Source organism: Scheffersomyces stipitis, chromosome 7, assembly GCF_000209165.1.
Source record: "Scheffersomyces stipitis CBS 6054 chromosome 7, complete sequence".
NCBI lineage: Eukaryota > Fungi > Ascomycota > Pichiomycetes > Serinales > Debaryomycetaceae > Scheffersomyces > Scheffersomyces stipitis.
Window position 1 is genome coordinate 268,003 of NC_009047.1, and position 19,503 is coordinate 287,505.

General features: G+C 42.3%; 2 protein-coding genes across 2 annotated transcripts; one reads left to right on the top strand and one right to left on the bottom strand. All coding sequences in view use genetic code 12, as the record gives it.

The window, feature by feature from the left end:
• Positions 1-357: 357 nt before the first annotated feature.
• Positions 358-1,501, top strand: RTP1 (retrotransposon; the record flags this gene model as incomplete). Its single annotated transcript, XM_001386034.1, has 2 exons — positions 358-888; positions 1,484-1,501. 2 exons carry the CDS (start codon positions 358-360, stop codon positions 1,499-1,501), a joined length of 549 nt encoding a protein of 182 aa, XP_001386071.2.
• Positions 1,502-4,885: 3,384 nt separating this feature from the next.
• PICST_14352 (predicted protein) lies at positions 4,886-5,464 on the bottom strand (the record flags this gene model as incomplete). Its single annotated transcript, XM_001386221.1, has 1 exon — positions 4,886-5,464. A coding segment is annotated over one exon (579 nt), but the record flags the coding sequence as incomplete, so codon positions are not given.
• Positions 5,465-19,503: the final 14,039 nt, after the last annotated feature.

Below are 19,503 nucleotides of genomic sequence, written 5' to 3' on the forward strand. Positions count from 1 at the left end.
GTCAAAGATGAACTTGTTGAATATGCTGATATCAAACCTAAAAGCATATTCTATATTCTATTTTTAATCCAATGCGTAAACTTTATGAATGCAGGATTTGCAGCCATTCTGAAATAATTGTGCACAGTAATGTGATAAGATAACATCTACCAATGAGAATCAATTATGTCAGACTAACCTGAAATTCTGGTCATGTCGTTTCATTTCATCCTGATGAGGGGTCAGCCTGTGATTGTATTTGGCATCTATATAAGGGGGTCTTACTCCCCCTTCTCCTTTCTAACTTTCTATAACTTTTCTTCTTCTATATGGAAATTATCTATCTTAAATAAGTTAATCAATATACTGTCCTACATTATGAATAATCCGATTCAATCTACTGAGCTTCCAAAGCAAACAGTTCAACAGGTTATGAGCCAATTAAATTCCGGCCTCATGGTCATTGATACTCTTCTTCTCAGAGGCCGTGAGAACTTTCTGGAATGGAAAGACTGGATGACTGGTATGTTCAGTAGCTGCGTCTTGGCTACAGAGATTGCTGCTTATCTTTCAGAAAAAGAACTTTCCATCACCTTTACGGACCAGCAGGCGTTGAGCCACAAGCTCCGTGAGCTTATCCTCAAGTGTATGAAGCCTGACGTTCAGTCATTGTTCACGCACTACTCTCTGGGTGTCGAAACTTGGAAAGCTGTCGAAACCAAGTATGCGATCGCCAGCTCTAGGGATGCGGTCGGCTATCTCAAGTACTTATTTGGTCGTCTTGCTGATCCGACCATTACGACTGAAGCTGGGTTCTTGATTGCTGAAAAGTTGACTGCGTTTATGACGAAGTACGATAACGACTCCATGAAAGCGCTCCTCTTCCTTTATGGTACGGGAAACTCCAAGGTGAGAGATCTATTCTTTTCTCAAGTTCGCCTGACTCCCACGGTGACTGCGGACGAAGTTCTCAATTTCTTTGCTTATCATGATGAACTTTCTCCTCCTGCCACGTCCTCCGCCTTGCTGGTCCTGTCCTCGTCTCAATCTGCTTATTGTCAACCACTGAAGCTGAGTACATGGCCCTCGCAACCGTTATAAAAGAAGTTATCTGGCTAATCACATTCTTCAGAGAACTTCACATCCCAATATCACTACCAATAATGATTTGGGAAGATAACACCTCATGTATCAAACTCAGCGAACATCCTGTACACCACGAACGTACGAAACACATAGATATTCGCTATCATTTCATCCGTGACAAAATCATAGACAATATTGTCAAACTTCGCCAAATCAAATCTGCTGACAACGTTGCAGACATGTTTACAAAAGGACTAACTCCAGGAACCTTCCAACACTTAATCCAACTATCAGGAATGCAACTAGCATAATTAAATGACCATTGGATTAAGGGGGGATGTTGAATATGCTGATATCAAACCTAAAAGCATATTCTATATTCTATTTTTAATCCAATGCGTAAACTTTATGAATGCAGGATTTGCAGCCATTCTGAAATAATTGTGCACAGTAATGTGATAAGATAACATCTACCAATGAGAATCAATTATGTCAGACTAACCTGAAATTCTGGTCATGTCGTTTCATTTCATCCTGATGAGGGGTCAGCCTGTGATTGTATTTGGCATCTATATAAGGGGGTCTTACTCCCCCTTCTCCTTTCTAACTTTCTATAACTTTTCTTCTTCTATATGGAAATTATCTATCTTAAATAAGTTAATCAATATACTGTCCTACATTATGAATAATCCGATTCAATCTACTGAGCTTCCAAAGCAAACAGTTCAACAGAACTCCGGTGAATGAGATGTCGTGGAGCCGGTGGTTGTAGTGAGCACGAAGGCACTTTCGTTAACAGCAACATTTGCAGTAGCACCTGACTTGTATTGCTTCTTGCGCTCATTGTCACTAAAGGAGCGCTTCTTGGACGTATTGGTCAGCCATCCAGTATACTTACCAACACGAATAGGCGAGCAACACACATCACGTCTGTGACCACTGTTGAACTGTTTGCTTTGGAAGCTCAGTAGATTGAATCGGATTATTCATAATGTAGGACAGTATATTGATTAACTTATTTAAGATAGATAATTTCCATATAGAAGAAGAAAAGTTATAGAAAGTTAGAAAGGAGAAGGGGGAGTAAGACCCCCTTATATAGATGCCAAATACAATCACAGGCTGACCCCTCATCAGGATGAAATGAAACGACATGACCAGAATTTCAGGTTAGTCTGACATAATTGATTCTCATTGGTAGATGTTATCTTATCACATTACTGTGCACAATTATTTCAGAATGGCTGCAAATCCTGCATTCATAAAGTTTACGCATTGGATTAAAAATAGAATATAGAATATGCTTTTAGGTTTGATATCAGCATATTCAACATCCCCCCTTAATCCAATGGTCATTTAATTATGCTAGTTGCATTCCTGATAGTTGGATTAAGTGTTGGAAGGTTCCTGGAGTTAGTCCTTTTGTAAACATGTCTGCAACGTTGTCAGCAGATTTGATTTGGCGAAGTTTGACAATATTGTCTATGATTTTGTCACGGATGAAATGATAGCGAATATCTATGTGTTTCGTACGTTCGTGGTGTACAGGATGTTCGCTGAGTTTGATACATGAGGTGTTATCTTCCCAAATCATTATTGGTAGTGATATTGGGATGTGAAGTTCTCTGAAGAATGTGATTAGCCAGATAACTTCTTTTATAACGGTTGCGAGGGCCATGTACTCAGCTTCAGTGGTTGACAATGCTGTGGTGGTTTGTTTCTTGGATTTCCAAGAGATTAGGCTTCCCCCATACTTGATGGCATACCCACTGATTGATTTCCTGTCACTGCTATCACTTCCCCAGTCTGAGTCAACAAACACTTGTACATCGTTTATGTTTGTGTAGTGCTGACCGAGTTTCTGTGTTCCCTTTAGATAGCGGAGAACATGTTTGGCGGCAGTTAGAGTTACCTCTGTTGGTTCGTTGAAGTACCGACTTAACATTCCAACAATATACGCAATATCACCTCGTATGGTATTGCTAGCATAAAGAAGCTTTCCTACTATGCTTCTGTAAATTGTTGCATCGCAGGGTTTGGATTTCTGGTTTAGATGCTGTCCCTGAATAATAGGACTTTTCACGCTGTTGAGCTCTTCAAGATTTAGTTCCTCCAACGTTTTCTTGATGTAGTCAGAAAGATTTGCTGTGATCCCATCAGGGCCCTGTTCTATGTTGATTCCTAGGAATTTGCGTGCCAATCCAAGATCCTTCATCTTGAACTTGTTCAGGAGAAGTTTCTTGGCTTCGTAGATTTCATTTTCTCGAGGACTCGCAATAAGTAGGTCATCAACGTAAAGGCCAAGAATCACATTATTTCTTCTGTAGATCCCGAACTCGGATTTCGATCGAATAAAGCCGTTATTCTCCAAGAATTTATTGATAGTCGAGTTCCAGATCAATGGAGCTTGTTTTAGACCATATAGTGATTTGTTCAACTTACAAACCATATGTGGGAATTGCTCATCTATGAAACCTTTGGGCTGCTTAATGTAGAGTTCTGTATCAATCTTCCCATTTAGGAAGGCCGTCGAGACGTCCATCTGATGAATCTTCATCTTATGGACAGCCGCAATGGCTAGTAGAAGTTTGATACTTTCACTCCTGATCACAGGCGCAAAGGTTTCTTCATAGTCAATTCCATGTTTTTGTCTAAAACCTAGAGCAACTAGTCTGGCTTTGTAAGTTCCATCATCTTTGATGGTATAGACCCACTTCATTCCTAGGGCTCGTTTCCCCTTAGGAAGCTCAGCAAGAGTCCACGTAGAGTTTTCCATTTGAGCACCAAATTCCTTGTTCATAGCTTCAATCCATCGTTCTCGTTGAGGACTGTTAGTGGCTTCCTCATAGGTGCGTGGCACTTGTGGAGTCATTATGGTGACCATAAATGCACTGCTACCCATAATGAGAGGTTGGCCATGTGTTTCAGTATAGTCGAGATCGTTGGGATTGTCTGCTTCTGAAAACGATTCACTATCGGTGGTGATGTACTCAATTTGTTGTCTCTGTGGATAGTTGATCAAATTTTGATTGTTCTGTTGTCTCTGTGACCGTGTTGGAACAAGTATTGGTCTGTGTGCCCTCTTGAGTGTTTGTGGATGTGTTCCATCACGCGACGGAACCGGGGTGAGTTTATGCTTAACCCCATTCACCGGAGGAGGACGCGATACAACAAGATGAGTTAGTTTGTTGTTGGCCTCAGAATTCAGAGGGACCAAGGCACGGTCAGACAGCGATAGGATGAGTTCCATCCCCCCTGAAGCAGGCAACTCAATGAGACGAGTAGGAGAAAGACCCGGAGGGAGGAGGAATTGCTGAGAACGAGATTGAAGTGGGGGAGAAGCAGGAAGCTCAACAATAGGAGAGGATTGAGGAGAGTCGGATTGAACGACCCTAGGCAGTGGTTGAGGAGGAGGTGGAGGTGTAGAGGACACCACAGTCTGCGTAGTAGGAGTATGACGAGTAGGCGGCAGAGAATAATTGGCGGAGGTGTCCTCCATGTCCGTATTAGAAGTAGGACGAATAAGCGAAAGGGGATCCATGTCGGAGGCATCCTCCATTTCCGAGTCGTGATAAGAAGAGAGGTCATCCGAATCCATCACCACGATGTCCATATAGGTGGACGGATCTGGATATTCTTCCTGATCCAGCAGAACATCCATAGAGGAGCGCGTGGAGATTAAAGGTGACGAACGTGGATGAGTGCCATATTGCTCAGGAGCATCGAAGAATTCCTGATCAGAGACCACTTCCATGTCATAGCCAACTTCAGACATAGGTTCAGGCTCAGTATCCGTAGAAACAATTTCCATGGGTATGGCCGATGAAGATCCAGGGATAGGGGATGGAGCCTTAACCGCAGGATGAGGAAGACCGAGAGGAGCAGTAGGAGCAGATAGTATATTGCGAGGAACAGGAAGAAGGGAGGGTACTGTACGAGGTGCTGGAAGTGAAGGTACCGTACGAGGTGCTGGAAGAGATGGCACCTTACGAGTTGAAGGAAGGGAGGGTACCTTACGAGGAGCAGGAAGGGATGGTACCTTACGAGGAGCAGGAAGGGATGGTACCGTACGAGGAGCAGTAAGAGTTGGTACCTCACGAGAAGCAGGAGCTGTATAGGAGTCGTCAGACAGCTCGTAGGAGTCAGAGGGAGGCAGATCAGACCTCTGAGCCAGAACAACGGCACGGGATGGTGCAGTTAGAGCCGCAGAAGTAGAAGGTACCAGAGTATCAGAAGGTACCGGAGCAGAAGAAGGTACCGGAGCAGAAGAAGGTACCGGAGCAGAAGAAGGTACCGGAGCAGAAGAAGGTACCGGAGTAGAAGCAGGAGCCGGAGTAGGAGAAGGTACCAGAATAGGAGAAGGCACCGGCGTAGGAGTCGACGGAGGCTGCGACAGAGGAGTAGTAGATGCAGCAGGAGAGACCGGTGCCGAAGCAGACGACAGAGCTGCAGATGAACCTGGCGATTGAGAAACAGTACTGCCAGATGGCGTGGATGGAGGCGAGGGAGATGGGGCCAGAGACACACGAGGACCCTGAGTGAGGCCTGGAGCAGGTGCCAGAATAGAAGGAAAACTGCCACCACCACTACCACCACCACCAATGGAGGTAGCCGACACGACAGTAGACGTCAGAGGTCTTGCAAAAGGAAAGACATTTTCCTGGAACCGAACATGAGAAGAGGTAATCACTTGTCTGGTAGCGAGATCATAAACAAGATGAGCTTTCCGAAACGGATCAGATCCAAGATAAACACCCTTGATTGCACGAGCGACCAACTTCAGTTGACGGTGATTGGGTGGAACATTCACAAAGGCAGCACACCCAAACACTTTAAGTTGAGATAAGATAGGCCTCGCGCCATGCCAGAGTTCAAATGGCGAGCGATTTTGGAGAACAGGTGTTGGTAGCCTGTTTAGGAGAAATGCAGCATGTTGGAGTGCATGCGGGAAGAGGGGCGAAGGAAGAGAGCTCGCAGTGATCATGGTACGCGTTTTATCAAGAACGGAGCGAATCGCTCTTTCAGCACGTCCATTTTGGTGTGAGTTACCAGGCACAGTAAGCTGGGTCTGGATACCTTCTGCCGCAAAGAATGAAGTAAGCGTCAGATTGACAAACTCACCGCCATTGTCAGATCGAAAATTACAGACACGGTAGCCACCACGACTGGAGAAGTGGTTTGTCCATGCCTTAATAACTTTGATAATAAAGTCCGCAGCATCCGATTTCTTGAGGAGAGGGCCAACAGCCTTGAAGCGAGTAAAGTCGTCAAGAAGAATACAAAAATAAAACAACGAGGAGGGACCACCGGCATGAGGACCGGACAAATCACAGTGAAGAAGTTGCAAGGGAGCAGATGTGACTGGGCCAGTGGTCGTTTTGGGAATCACCCGAGTGCTCTTGGAGCTAAGACATGCTTCACATGAAATCGAGTCGTGAACGGCCGTGCGAGGCATGTTCGGATATTTCAAGGCCAGACGAACGACAGTAGGAGAAGGGTGGCCAAGGCGAGCATGAACAAGAGCAGAGGCAGAAATAGGTGCCACACCAGGGTCCGCAGCAGGAGCGGGGGCCGAGTAGGCAGAGTGGTTAGCCCGCGAGACAGTCGAGGGGCGGACAATTTCGAGACACAGCAAGTAAAGATTTCTCAGGTCTCTGGTAGCAAGTTGGCCATACTTAGGGTGAACAATGTCATCATGAGAGATAACAAGTTTGTCGCCCGTAGTAGTTACAGCCAGGATGGAAAGAAGATTCTGAGTACAGTCAGGAACGTAAAGAACATTGAACACCCGAATCTTCTGACCATGGAGATCAAACACAAGAGTACCACGACCGGCAATCGAGAGAGGCTCGTGACCGGCGTTCATGACAGAACCAGAGTGAGGAATGATGTCATGAAAGAGACTTCTATCGTTACAAATGTGGGTAGAAGCACCTGAATCAAAAATAAAGCTGGCAGAGGAAGAAGAAGCCAAGAGGGCATAGTGGGTGTAGTGGGCGAGATGGGCATAGTAAGCACCGGGCTGGTCAAAACCAAAGGTCAGAGCATCATCAGCGAGAGCATAATGAGCAGCAGGCTTTGGACGAGAGCCGTGCTTCCTGCGGTGCTTCCCTGGACCGCCAGGACCAAAACGAGAAGCCATACGAGGAACTTCACCCTCACGATAAGGAGCAGGGCAGTTCTTGGCCATGTGACCACACCCATAACAGTTGTAGCAATCAAGCTGCCAAATCAGATCCGTACCTTTAGCCTTGATCAAGTTCCTGGTGACAGGACCAGAAGGAGAAGACAAGGAGGTAAGGGCATAAGCAGATTGAGACGAGGACAGGACCAGCAAGGCGGAGGACGTGGCAGGAGGAGAAAGTTCATCATGATAAGCAAAGAAATTGAGAACTTCGTCCGCAGTCACCGTGGGAGTCAGGCGAACTTGAGAAAAGAATAGATCTCTCACCTTGGAGTTTCCCGTACCATAAAGGAAGAGGAGCGCTTTCATGGAGTCGTTATCGTACTTCGTCATAAACGCAGTCAACTTTTCAGCAATCAAGAACCCAGCTTCAGTCGTAATGGTCGGATCAGCAAGACGACCAAATAAGTACTTGAGATAGCCGACCGCATCCCTAGAGCTGGCGATCGCATACTTGGTTTCGACAGCTTTCCAAGTTTCGACACCCAGAGAGTAGTGCGTGAACAATGACTGAACGTCAGGCTTCATACACTTGAGGATAAGCTCACGGAGCTTGTGGCTCAACGCCTGCTGGTCCGTAAAGTGTTGAAATCCGGTATTAGATAAAGTTTGATAATGCATGAATATGCATGATCTAGAAAATATCGTAAATACCGGATATTGATAATCTAATAGATTTGGCTACAACTCTTGTGAGAGCAAATCATATATCATAATAAGGATATGGTGGTAATAGAAAACACAATGGCAGGTATACAGAGAGGATAATAGAACCCCACACGGACATACGGAAATAGATGTGGAGAAAGGTTTCAATACCACAGCTATGAAACAAATGTGAAACATGAGAACAAGAATCCATGGAGCATGTGAATGTGAGACAACACCATAAATAAGGGTGATATCCTCTCAGAGTTAGATAGACTTTCTTAATGTTTTAATAACGATAACTAGAACAACTTACAAGTTCTACCTTTACTGTTAACAATTATTACACGTAAGACACTATGAATGCTTCTGAATTACAACAGGTTATGAGCCGTCACCTGAAGTTCAACTACTCAATTTCGTTTCCTTCAGAGCAATTGTTGGCTTCAAAGAACAACTTTCCATTATGGAAAACCAGAATGGATCAACTTTTCGAACCAATTGGAAAAGAATTTGTGGCCTATCTTTTGCCTCTGACAAATGTTGACACTGGATACACTTCTGAGGACCGATCCGCATTCAACTCCTACATTGAATTTGTTCTTTCCAAAACCGTAACTGAAGACGTTCGTGTTACTCTCAGTGGTGAGTCAGTTACTGGCAGAGCCCGTTGGTTACGTCTCCTTACTCTTTATGGTACCATGAATCACCGCGATGTTGTCAAATATGTTAAGGTATTATTGACAATGATTCTCAATCCTTCTTTGAAATCTAAAGCAGTCAAGCCGGCAATTGACTCTCTTTATTCCTTTACGGAATCTTATACCTTAGATGAAATTAAGGGTATTCAACTTCTAGCTACTAGCAGTGCTCCTAATCTCATACAAAATTACTTCCACCTGGGCAGCGAATCTTTGACGTATGATGATGTTTTCCAATTTCTTGCCGAATATGAAGAAAATACTACCGAAGCCTCTACTGCTCCATCGGTGCTTGCTGCTACCTTTTCCACCGACTCCAGACGTCCTTCTGTTGATGCCAATGATCCACTTTGGAACACTAAGTGTTACAACTGTGGTGGTCGTGGTCACAGACGTGATGTGTGTTGCTCGCCTATTCGTGTTGGTAAGTATACTGGATGGCTGACTAATACGTCCAAGAAGCGCTCCTTTAATGACAATGAGCGCAAGAAGCAATACAAGTCAGGTGCTACTGCCAATGTTGCTGTTAACGAAAGTGCGTTTGTACTTACTACAACCACCGGATCCACGACATCTCATTCACTGGAGTTCATCTTTGACTCTGGTGCTTCGATTCACATTTGTCATGATCGGTCCTTGTTTTGGACTTTTCAACCGGAGTCCGGTAGTTTTGTTTCTTGTGCTGGCGGAGTTCGTCTTCCTGTCTTAGGTAGAGGGTCTATCAAGTTTAGGTCTGCTGATGAGACTATAGTCCTTCAGGAAGTATGCTATGTTCCCGAATGCACTAAGAATCTTATCTCCGTGCATGCTGCTGTTCGTGTCTCTGGTTCGCCCCTTACCACCAAAGTAGACGGAATCTATCATCCACGGATTGGTCGTTTTGGTGTATATAGGGACGATCTTGGACTTTCCGTCCTCGATATGAAACCTATACCACCTTTAGTCTCCGTCTTATCTGTTCTTCATAACCGTCTTGGTCATCCGCATCATGCTATTGAACAGCAAGTTCTTCGTGACAATTACTCGCTTGCTGATATTGAGAAAATTGGTGATGTAACGAAGAGTTGTGCCAGCTGTCTGGAATATAAGAAGACACGTAGTATCCCGAAGGTTTCCCATAAATCGGATACAACAACTCCCTTACAAATTCTTCACTCGGATGTCTCCGGCCCTCATAATACGCCAGGAATCTCTTCTGAAAGTTATTTCTGTGTGCTTGTGGATGATTATAGCAAGTTTAAGTGGGTGTTCCCAATCGTTAGGAAGTCGGATGCGGCCCACCAGATTATTATCCATATTCGGCTATTACATTCATTTTTCTCTACTCGTGGTGGATATCGTGTTGGTGCCCTTCGTACAGATAATGGGGGTGAATTTGTCAACCATAGTCTCAGGAGCTTCCTTGAACAGGAAGGTATAGCACATCAGCGTACGGTTGCTCACAATTCTTATCAGAATGGAACCGCAGAGCGTTCGATCCGCTCGGTAATCGATAAGGCCAGGACGCTACTTGGACATGCTTCTGTTCCTCAAGCATTCTGGCCCTACGCTGTTAAATGTGCCGCCTATTTATTGAATAGGCTTCCCTCCAGGACTATTGGTGACAAGACGCTGTTCGAACTATTGCACCTCGAACCACCGTCGATTGATCATCTTCGCACGTTTGGGTGTGCTGCATTTGCTTATATTCCTGAACCTCTTCGTCCCCTGAAATTCTCACCTCGGGCCGTTAAAGGAGTGATGTTGGGCTATGATAGCAACCGCTCATCATACTTGATATATGAATTACATTCTCATAAAGTAGTTAGCTCCAATCAAGTTTCGTTTGATGAATCGATCTACCCATTTGAAAACTCACCTGATCATGCGCCAACTACGTCTGCTTCGACTATTCCTATGGGCGTGTCCGGTGTCCCTCGTTTTTCATCCGACGTTGCCACCACTTCACGAGCTGAACACATCTCGAGTGATGAACATGAAACTTCCTCGAGCGATCACTCACGCGCACAATCACCTGATATGCACAGGGAAGATTCTCCTGCTACCCCTGTATCTATTTCGCACAATTTGCAACCATTACATTCGTCCCCTGCTGCGTCTCTTCTGTCCTATGATTCCACGGACTCTGAACTTGCACGCATGCCATCTAATCTCCTCGCATCCGATTCTACGGGGGGTGAGGTTCTCACCAAACACTCATTGACACCAGTGATAAGTCCTGACCAAAATCAGAGGACTGGAAACAAGAGAAAGAAAGTGCCATCAACGAAGATGACAAAGAAAGTGAGATATGAATACATTGAAGATGACAATGAGTTTTGGAACGAGACTTTAGAATCGAATAACGATGATCCGAACGATGATACATATGATGAAGCCAACATTTGTATCCAGGGTCATGCTTATCAAATGTCGGTTGAATCTACAGAGAGCAAGAAAGTACCAAACACATACGAAGAAGCCATTAATTCTTCAGATTCTGAGAAATGGATTGAAGCCATGAATACCGAAATGGCTGCTCATTCTGAAAATGACACATGGACATTAGTAGATCTCCCGGAAAAGAAAACGAAGGTCCTTGGAGTAAGATGGGTGTACACCATCAAGGACGGAGGAAAATACAAAGCTAGGCTTGTGGTAAGAGGATTCCAACAAAGATATGGAGTTGATTACAAAGAGACGTTTGCTCCAGTAATTAGAAGTGAGAGTGTCAAGTTGTTACTTGCACTTGCGGCCATGTATGGAAAGAAGGTACACCAGATGGATGTGTCAACTGCATTCTTGAATGGTAAGATTGATCTTAAGATCTACATGAAGCAACCATCTGGGTACCAGGATTGTAGTGCCTTTGAGAAGGTGTGTCAGCTTAATAAGTCCTTGTACGGATTGAAACAGGCTCCATTGATATGGAATGAAACAATGAATAGTTTCCTTGAGAAGATCGGTTTTAAAAGGTCTTTGTCAGAGTATGGACTATACACGAGAAGAAGTGTGATCATTGGACTTTATGTCGATGATTTATTGATTGCTGGAGACAATCAGAATGAGATAAAAGAAATCAAGGGACAGTTGAGTGCCCAGTTCAAGATGAAAGATCTTGGAATAGCTAGGAAGTTCCTAGGCATTAATATCACTCAAGGGAGTGATGGAATAAAAGCAGACTTAGGGGATTATATTGATAAAATCCTAGAAGAGTTCGGAATGGAGAACTGTAACCCAGTATCAACACCAGGTTTGCCTGGATTGAAACTTGAAAATAACGAGACTGCGTTATTGGAGAATCCTACCTTATACCGATCAATAGTTGGAAAGTTGCTATATGCTAGCAACACGGTAAGAGGAGACATAAGTTTTATTACAGGAGTTCTCAGTAGATACTTTAAAGAGCCAAGAGAGGCACATCTTACAGCAGCGAAGCATGTTCTTCGATATCTCAAGGGAACCAGGTCTCTTGGGCAACGTTACTCAAAGACCGGACAACTTGAAGTATTTGTAGACGCAGATTGGGGATCTTCAACAGACAATAGGAAATCCATCACGGGCTATGCAGTGAAGTTCGGAGGAGGATTGATTTCTTGGAAATCGAAGAAGCAAGCTATAGTCGCAACTTCTACCACTGAAGCCGAATATATCGCACTAGCAGAAGCCGTGAAAGAAGTGCTTTGGTTGAGAACCCTATTTGGTGAACTACAGATACCACTAACATTACCTATAGGAATTCATGAGGATAATGTATCCTGTATAAAACTAAGTGAACATCCAACCGTTCATCTGAGGACTAAGCATATCGACATAAGATACCATTTCATCCGTGAAAGGATAAAAGAGGAGACTATCAAATTAATACCTGTCAAATCTGAATTCAATATAGCTGACATATTCACAAAGGCTCTAGCAAAACCACAACACATAAAATTAAGAGCGTTAGCAGGGATTTCGTGAAGAGACTATTAGATTAAGGGAGGCTGTTGAAATCCGGTATTAGATAAAGTTTGATAATGCATGAATATGCATGATCTAGAAAATATCGTAAATACCGGATATTGATAATCTAATAGATTTGGCTACAACTCTTGTGAGAGCAAATCATATATCATAATAAGGATATGGTGGTAATAGAAAACACAATGGCAGGTATACAGAGAGGATAATAGAACCCCACACGGACATACGGAAATAGATGTGGAGAAAGGTTTCAATACCACAGCTATGAAACAAATGTGAAACATGAGAACAAGAATCCATGGAGCATGTGAATGTGAGACAACACCATAAATAAGGGTGATATCCTCTCAGAGTTAGATAGACTTTCTTAATGTTTTAATAACGATAACTAGAACAACTTACAAGTTCTACCTTTACTGTTAACAATTATTACACGTAAGACACTATGAATGCTTCTGAATTACAACATAAAGGTGATGGAAAGTTCTTTTTCTGAAAGATAAGCAGCAATCTCTGTAGCCAAGACGCAGCTACTGAACATACCAGTCATCCAGTCTTTCCATTCCAGAAAGTTCTCACGGCCTCTGAGAAGAAGAGTATCAATGACCATGAGGCCGGAATTTAATTGGCTCATAACCTGTTGAACTGTTTGCTTTGGAAGCTCAGTAGATTGAATCGGATTATTCATAATGTAGGACAGTATATTGATTAACTTATTTAAGATAGATAATTTCCATATAGAAGAAGAAAAGTTATAGAAAGTTAGAAAGGAGAAGGGGGAGTAAGACCCCCTTATATAGATGCCAAATACAATCACAGGCTGACCCCTCATCAGGATGAAATGAAACGACATGACCAGAATTTCAGGTTAGTCTGACATAATTGATTCTCATTGGTAGATGTTATCTTATCACATTACTGTGCACAATTATTTCAGAATGGCTGCAAATCCTGCATTCATAAAGTTTACGCATTGGATTAAAAATAGAATATAGAATATGCTTTTAGGTTTGATATCAGCATATTCAACAACCACGACCACCACAGTTGTAACACTTAGTGTTCCAAAGCGGATCATTGGCATCAACAGAAGGACGTCTGGTGTCAGTGGAAAAGGTAGCAGCAAGAACTGAAGGAGCAGTAGGAGTTTCGGTAGAATTCTCTGCTTTTGCTAGAAATTTGAAAACATCATCATACTTCAACGATTCGTTGCCCAGGTGGAAGTAATTTTGCATGAGATTAGGGGAACTTCGAGTAACTAGAAGGTGAAGACCCTTAATTTCATCAAAGGTATAGGATTCGTTCAAGGAATAAAGAGAGTCAAAAACCGGCTTAACCACGTCAGTTGTCAAAGATGGAGTGCTAATCACTGTCAATAACGACTTGACATATTGGGCAACATCGTGGTGATCCATGGTACCATAAAGATCAAGAACCCGTAACCAACGTGCTCTGCCAGTGACTGGCTCACGACTGAGAGTACTACGAACTTTCTCAGACAAGGTTTTGGAAAGAACAAAGTCAATATAGGAGTTGAATGCGGATCTGTCCTCAGAAGTGTATCCAGTGTCAACATTTGTCAGAGGCAAAAGATATTCCACAAATTCTTTTCCAATTGGTTCGAAAAGTTGATCCATTCTGGTTTTCCATAATGAAAAGTCGTTGATGGAAGTCAACATTTGTTCTGAAGGAAACGAGATTGAGTAGTTGAACTTCAGGTGACGGCTCATAACCTGTTGAAGTTCAGAAGCATTCATAGTGTCTTACGTGTAATAATTGTTAACAGTAAAGGTAGAACTTGTAAGTTGTTCTAGTTATCGTTATTTAAAACATTTAGAAAGTCTATCTAACTCTAAGGGGATACCACCCTTATTTATGTTGTTGTCTCACACTCACATGCTCCATGTGATTCTTGTTCAATATCTCATGGATCCTATTCTCTGCATCACGTTCATCTCATAGCTGTGGGGTTGAGACCTTTCTCCACATTTGTTTCCATATGTCCGTGTGGGGTTCTCCTATCATCTCTGTATACCTGCCATTGTGTTTTCTATTACCACCATATCCTCATTATGATATATGATTGGCTCTCACAAGAGTTGCAGCCAAATCTATTAGATTATCAATATCCGGTATCTACGATATTTTCTAGATCATGCATATTCATGCATTATCAAACTTTATCTAATACCGGATTTCAACACTCCTATCATCTCTGTATACCTGCCATTGTGTTTTCTATTACCACCATATCCTTATTATGATATATGATTTGCTCTCACAAGAGTTGCAGCCAAATCTATTAGATTATCAATATCCGGTATCTACGATATTTTCTAGATCATGCATATTCATGCATTATCAAACTTTATCTAATACCGGATTTCAACAACAGCTACTGAACATGTTGAACTGTTTGCTTTGGAAGCTCAGTAGATTGAATCGGATTATTCATAATGTAGGACAGTATATTGATTAACTTATTTAAGATAGATAATTTCCATATAGAAGAAGAAAAGTTATAGAAAGTTAGAAAGGAGAAGGGGGAGTAAGACCCCCTTATATAGATGCCAAATACAATCACAGGCTGACCCCTCATCAGGATGAAATGAAACGACATGACCAGAATTTCAGGTTAGTCTGACATAATTGATTCTCATTGGTAGATGTTATCTTATCACATTACTGTGCACAATTATTTCAGAATGGCTGCAAATCCTGCATTCATAAAGTTTACGCATTGGATTAAAAATAGAATATAGAATATGCTTTTAGGTTTGATATCAGCATATTCAACATCCCCCCTTAATCCAATGGTCATTTAATTATGCTAGTGTTGAGATTGGAAATCTAGAGTAATCCAATAGATTGAAGTTTAGTTATATAACAAGAAACTGAGCGTGCAAGAAATAATATTTCAGATTAGAAGCATTATTCAGAAACGCACAGGTTGCAAATTAAGCCGCACTGATGTGCAGGCAACTCTGAGGTATAAAAGAAAGCTGAAATCCTCAAAGTCTTGAAAAAGTTTATACGTTTATAATTAATCAATTTACGATTCATTTGATGGAGGTTATTCTAGAGATGCAGAGAATAACATATTGAACGACTGTAGGATACGCTGTATCCATATAGACAAGTTGCGCGCCTTGTTTAAACAGTTGTATCAAGATAAAGAAGAAGACAGACAAATTACAACATGGATAGGCAATCAAGAGGTCTACATAAACTAGAGTCCATCATATCAACAATTCACATCTCAAAAGGTTATGAGCCCTGTTAGTGTCTGCTTTTACTGTCATCCTTCGATATTGCTCTAGTCTTTGAGCAGATCGTTGGCTTTCTGTCCGTTTGCTGAATTCGGTTGATGTGGAAGTGTTTTTCTATCCATGTTGATATCATGTGGCGTTTCATTCACCCCTTCTGCTTGTGAAAATTTTTCTTTCTCTGTGTGGCTCATTTTGCTCCATCTCCAGTGCGATTTCATGTGCGATACCCATGTCCTGTGTGTAAGAATGAATCTATCCGGTTAAATTCTATTCGTCCTATTCCTGTGTCAAATACCACAAAGAGTTCTAGTCACTTTGTCCTGTTTTCGATGCTTTCGATGTTTTTATATATATACAGAGATTATAATCTGTGTAGTATTACGGTGAGGTATATTGCCGAATACCAAGAATCCGAGCTTGTTGTTCTCTCATTTGTTTGACGAGATCAATTAATACTTGTCCCGAGTGACATTCTACTGATTGACAGCCTACCGAGGCTGATATCTACTTGTCCCGAGCGACTGCTTCTTATTGACGGCCCCCTTGGCTGCTCTCCACTTGTCCCGTGCGACATCTTACTTATTAACAGCCCTCTGGCTGATCTCCTCATGTCCCGAGCGACATCTTACTTATTGACAGCCCTCTGGCTGATCTCCACTTGTCCCGTGCGACATCCTACTTATTAACAGCCCACTGGCTGATCTCCTCATGTCCCGAGCGACATCTTACTTATTGACAGCCCTCTGGCTGATCTCCACTTGTCCCGTGCGACATCCTACTTATTAACAGCCCACTGGCTGATCTCCACTTGTCCCGAGCGACATCTTACTTATTGACAGCCCTCTGGCTGATCTCCACTTGTCCCGTGCGACATCCTACTTATTAACAGCCCTCTGGCTGATTCTACTGGTCCCGAACGACTACTTCTTATTGACGGCCCTCTTGCCTGATCTCTACTAGTCCCGAGCGACATCATACTTCTGAACGGCCCTCTGGCTGCTCTCTACTAGTCCCGAGCGACTACTTCTTATGGACGGCCCTCTTGGCGGATCTCTATTTGTCGCGAACGACATCTTACTTATTAACAGCCTGCCGAGGCTGCTTCCTTCTGGTCCCGAGTGACTACCTACTGCCCACTATCTTGGCTGATTCCTTCTGGTCCTGAGTAACTAGTTTTTGACAATCCACTGACTGATTCTCGTTAGTCCTGTGTGAATAGTTGCTATTGTTAGTCACTTGTGACTATGCTGCTAGTACTGTAGGACCATTTACTGTGGGTGACGAGTAATTACTTCCTGTCAGCTCTATGTGACCATTTGCAGTGGTCGTTCCCATCTGTTTACTGCAAGCTCATAATGGTTACTTGCTTTCGGTCTGTTATTACTACTTACTATTATTCCTTTGCGACTAGTTATAGAAGACTGCCACTATTTATTGATGCTAGTCTTCTATAACTATATCATCTGATATGAGAGATCCCCGAGTGTTCTCCTATTATTTATTGCTGAGCCTGCCGTGGCTCCCTACTGTAGTCCGTTACGACTACCTCTCGTCTTACCCAACAAACTTGGGTATTCCTTCTGTATTTTAAAGTGACACCCGGTCATTCTTAATTCTTTTACGATTAATTGCTACAGTCTACTGTGACTGTATTCTCTGTATTCTGCGAGAAACCTGATTGTGTTCTCGCTTACCTAGAATGATACACTCGCAGTCATTCCATGGTTGCGGTGCTATTTGGAACCTTATGTCGCGTTCCATTTAACCTACAATATGGTGCTCCGAGAGTCCATATTAACCATATGATTCCACGTCAGTCTGTTGGGCCCATGCAGTCTACGTGTATCATCTGAATTACTTTCTACTCCAAATTCAAGGAGTATCTGCTAAAGATAGCAACCCTATTCTCGAATATAGAATAGTATGCGCTGTTATAAAATCTGCACAAGCGGTGCAGTACTCACCGGTTCTGATAAGAAACATGAGTCTATGTTCTGACTGAAACTATCATCACTACCTTTATTTACTGTGAGGATGATAGTGAACATTGCGTGTGCAAACTACAAATCTGTGAATTACGAATGTTGTACTCTTAGATTATGGGGGAATGTGAATAGATTGCTGTTCTAATCCAAGAGTACTTGATTACACAGTTGCCCTTACAAAATGTGTAAGAGTAAAATGAACGACTATTAGATTAAGAGCAGGAGTATTGAACATTGGAAATATCAAATGATCTAATCTAATAGTAATGTTGAATTGATTCATCGTTAGATATGATTATGTCTACAGTGTGCCGTACACACAAATAACCTCATTCTTATATCTACATTATACCATACTAACATCGTTATCGGATATAATGTTGATCTCGATAATCACAACACAATGTGGGTATCCTACCCAACAACAATATGACCATCACGTAAGTGATGGAATACTACTCCTGGATGAAATTTAACAGGAAATTTAAGAAATAATCACTAGTGATCAAGATGCTCCAAATGGAATCTGAAAATTAGGAATATACATCACGAAGATTATTACCAGTCTATCAGGAAGTGCAAAGAGTGGAAGTTCACAAATACTTTCAAAACAGATGCTACTGATTTGAACTAAGAGCTGGATCAGATGCAAACTTCAATAACCATTAGATTATGGGGGAATGTTGAGATTGGAAATCTAGAGTAATCCAATAGATTGAAGTTTAGTTATATAACAAGAAACTGAGCGTGCAAGAAATAATATTTCAGATTAGAAGCATTATTCAGAAACGCACAGGTTGCAAATTAAGCCGCACTGATGTGCAGGCAACTCTGAGGTATAAAAGAAAGCTGAAATCCTCAAAGTCTTGAAAAAGTTTATACGTTTATAATTAATCAATTTACGATTCATTTGATGGAGGTTATTCTAGAGATGCAGAGAATAACATATTGAACGACTGTAGGATACGCTGTATCCATATAGACAAGTTGCGCGCCTTGTTTAAACAGTTGTATCAAGATAAAGAAGAAGACAGACAAATTACAACATGGATAGGCAATCAAGAGGTCTACATAAACTAGAGTCCATCATATCAACAATTCACATCTCAAAAGCTAGTTGCATTCCTGATAGTTGGATTAAGTGTTGGAAGGTTCCTGGAGTTAGTCCTTTTGTAAACATGTCTGCAACGTTGTCAGCAGATTTGATTTGGCGAAGTTTGACAATATTGTCTATGATTTTGTCACGGATGAAATGATAGCGAATATCTATGTGTTTCGTACGTTCGTGGTGTACAGGATGTTCGCTGAGTTTGATACATGAGGTGTTATCTTCCCAAATCATTATTGGTAGTGATATTGGGATGTGAAGTTCTCTGAAGAATGTGATTAGCCAGATAACTTCTTTTATAACGGTTGCGAGGGCCATGTACTCAGCTTCAGTGGTTGACAATGCTGTGGTGGTTTGTTTCTTGGATTTCCAAGAGATTAGGCTTCCCCCATACTTGATGGCATACCCACTGATTGATTTCCTGTCACTGCTATCACTTCCCCAGTCTGAGTCAACAAACACTTGTACATCGTTTATGTTTGTGTAGTGCTGACCGAGTTTCTGTGTTCCCTTTAGATAGCGGAGAACATGTTTGGCGGCAGTTAGAGTTACCTCTGTTGGTTCGTTGAAGTACCGACTTAACATTCCAACAATATAC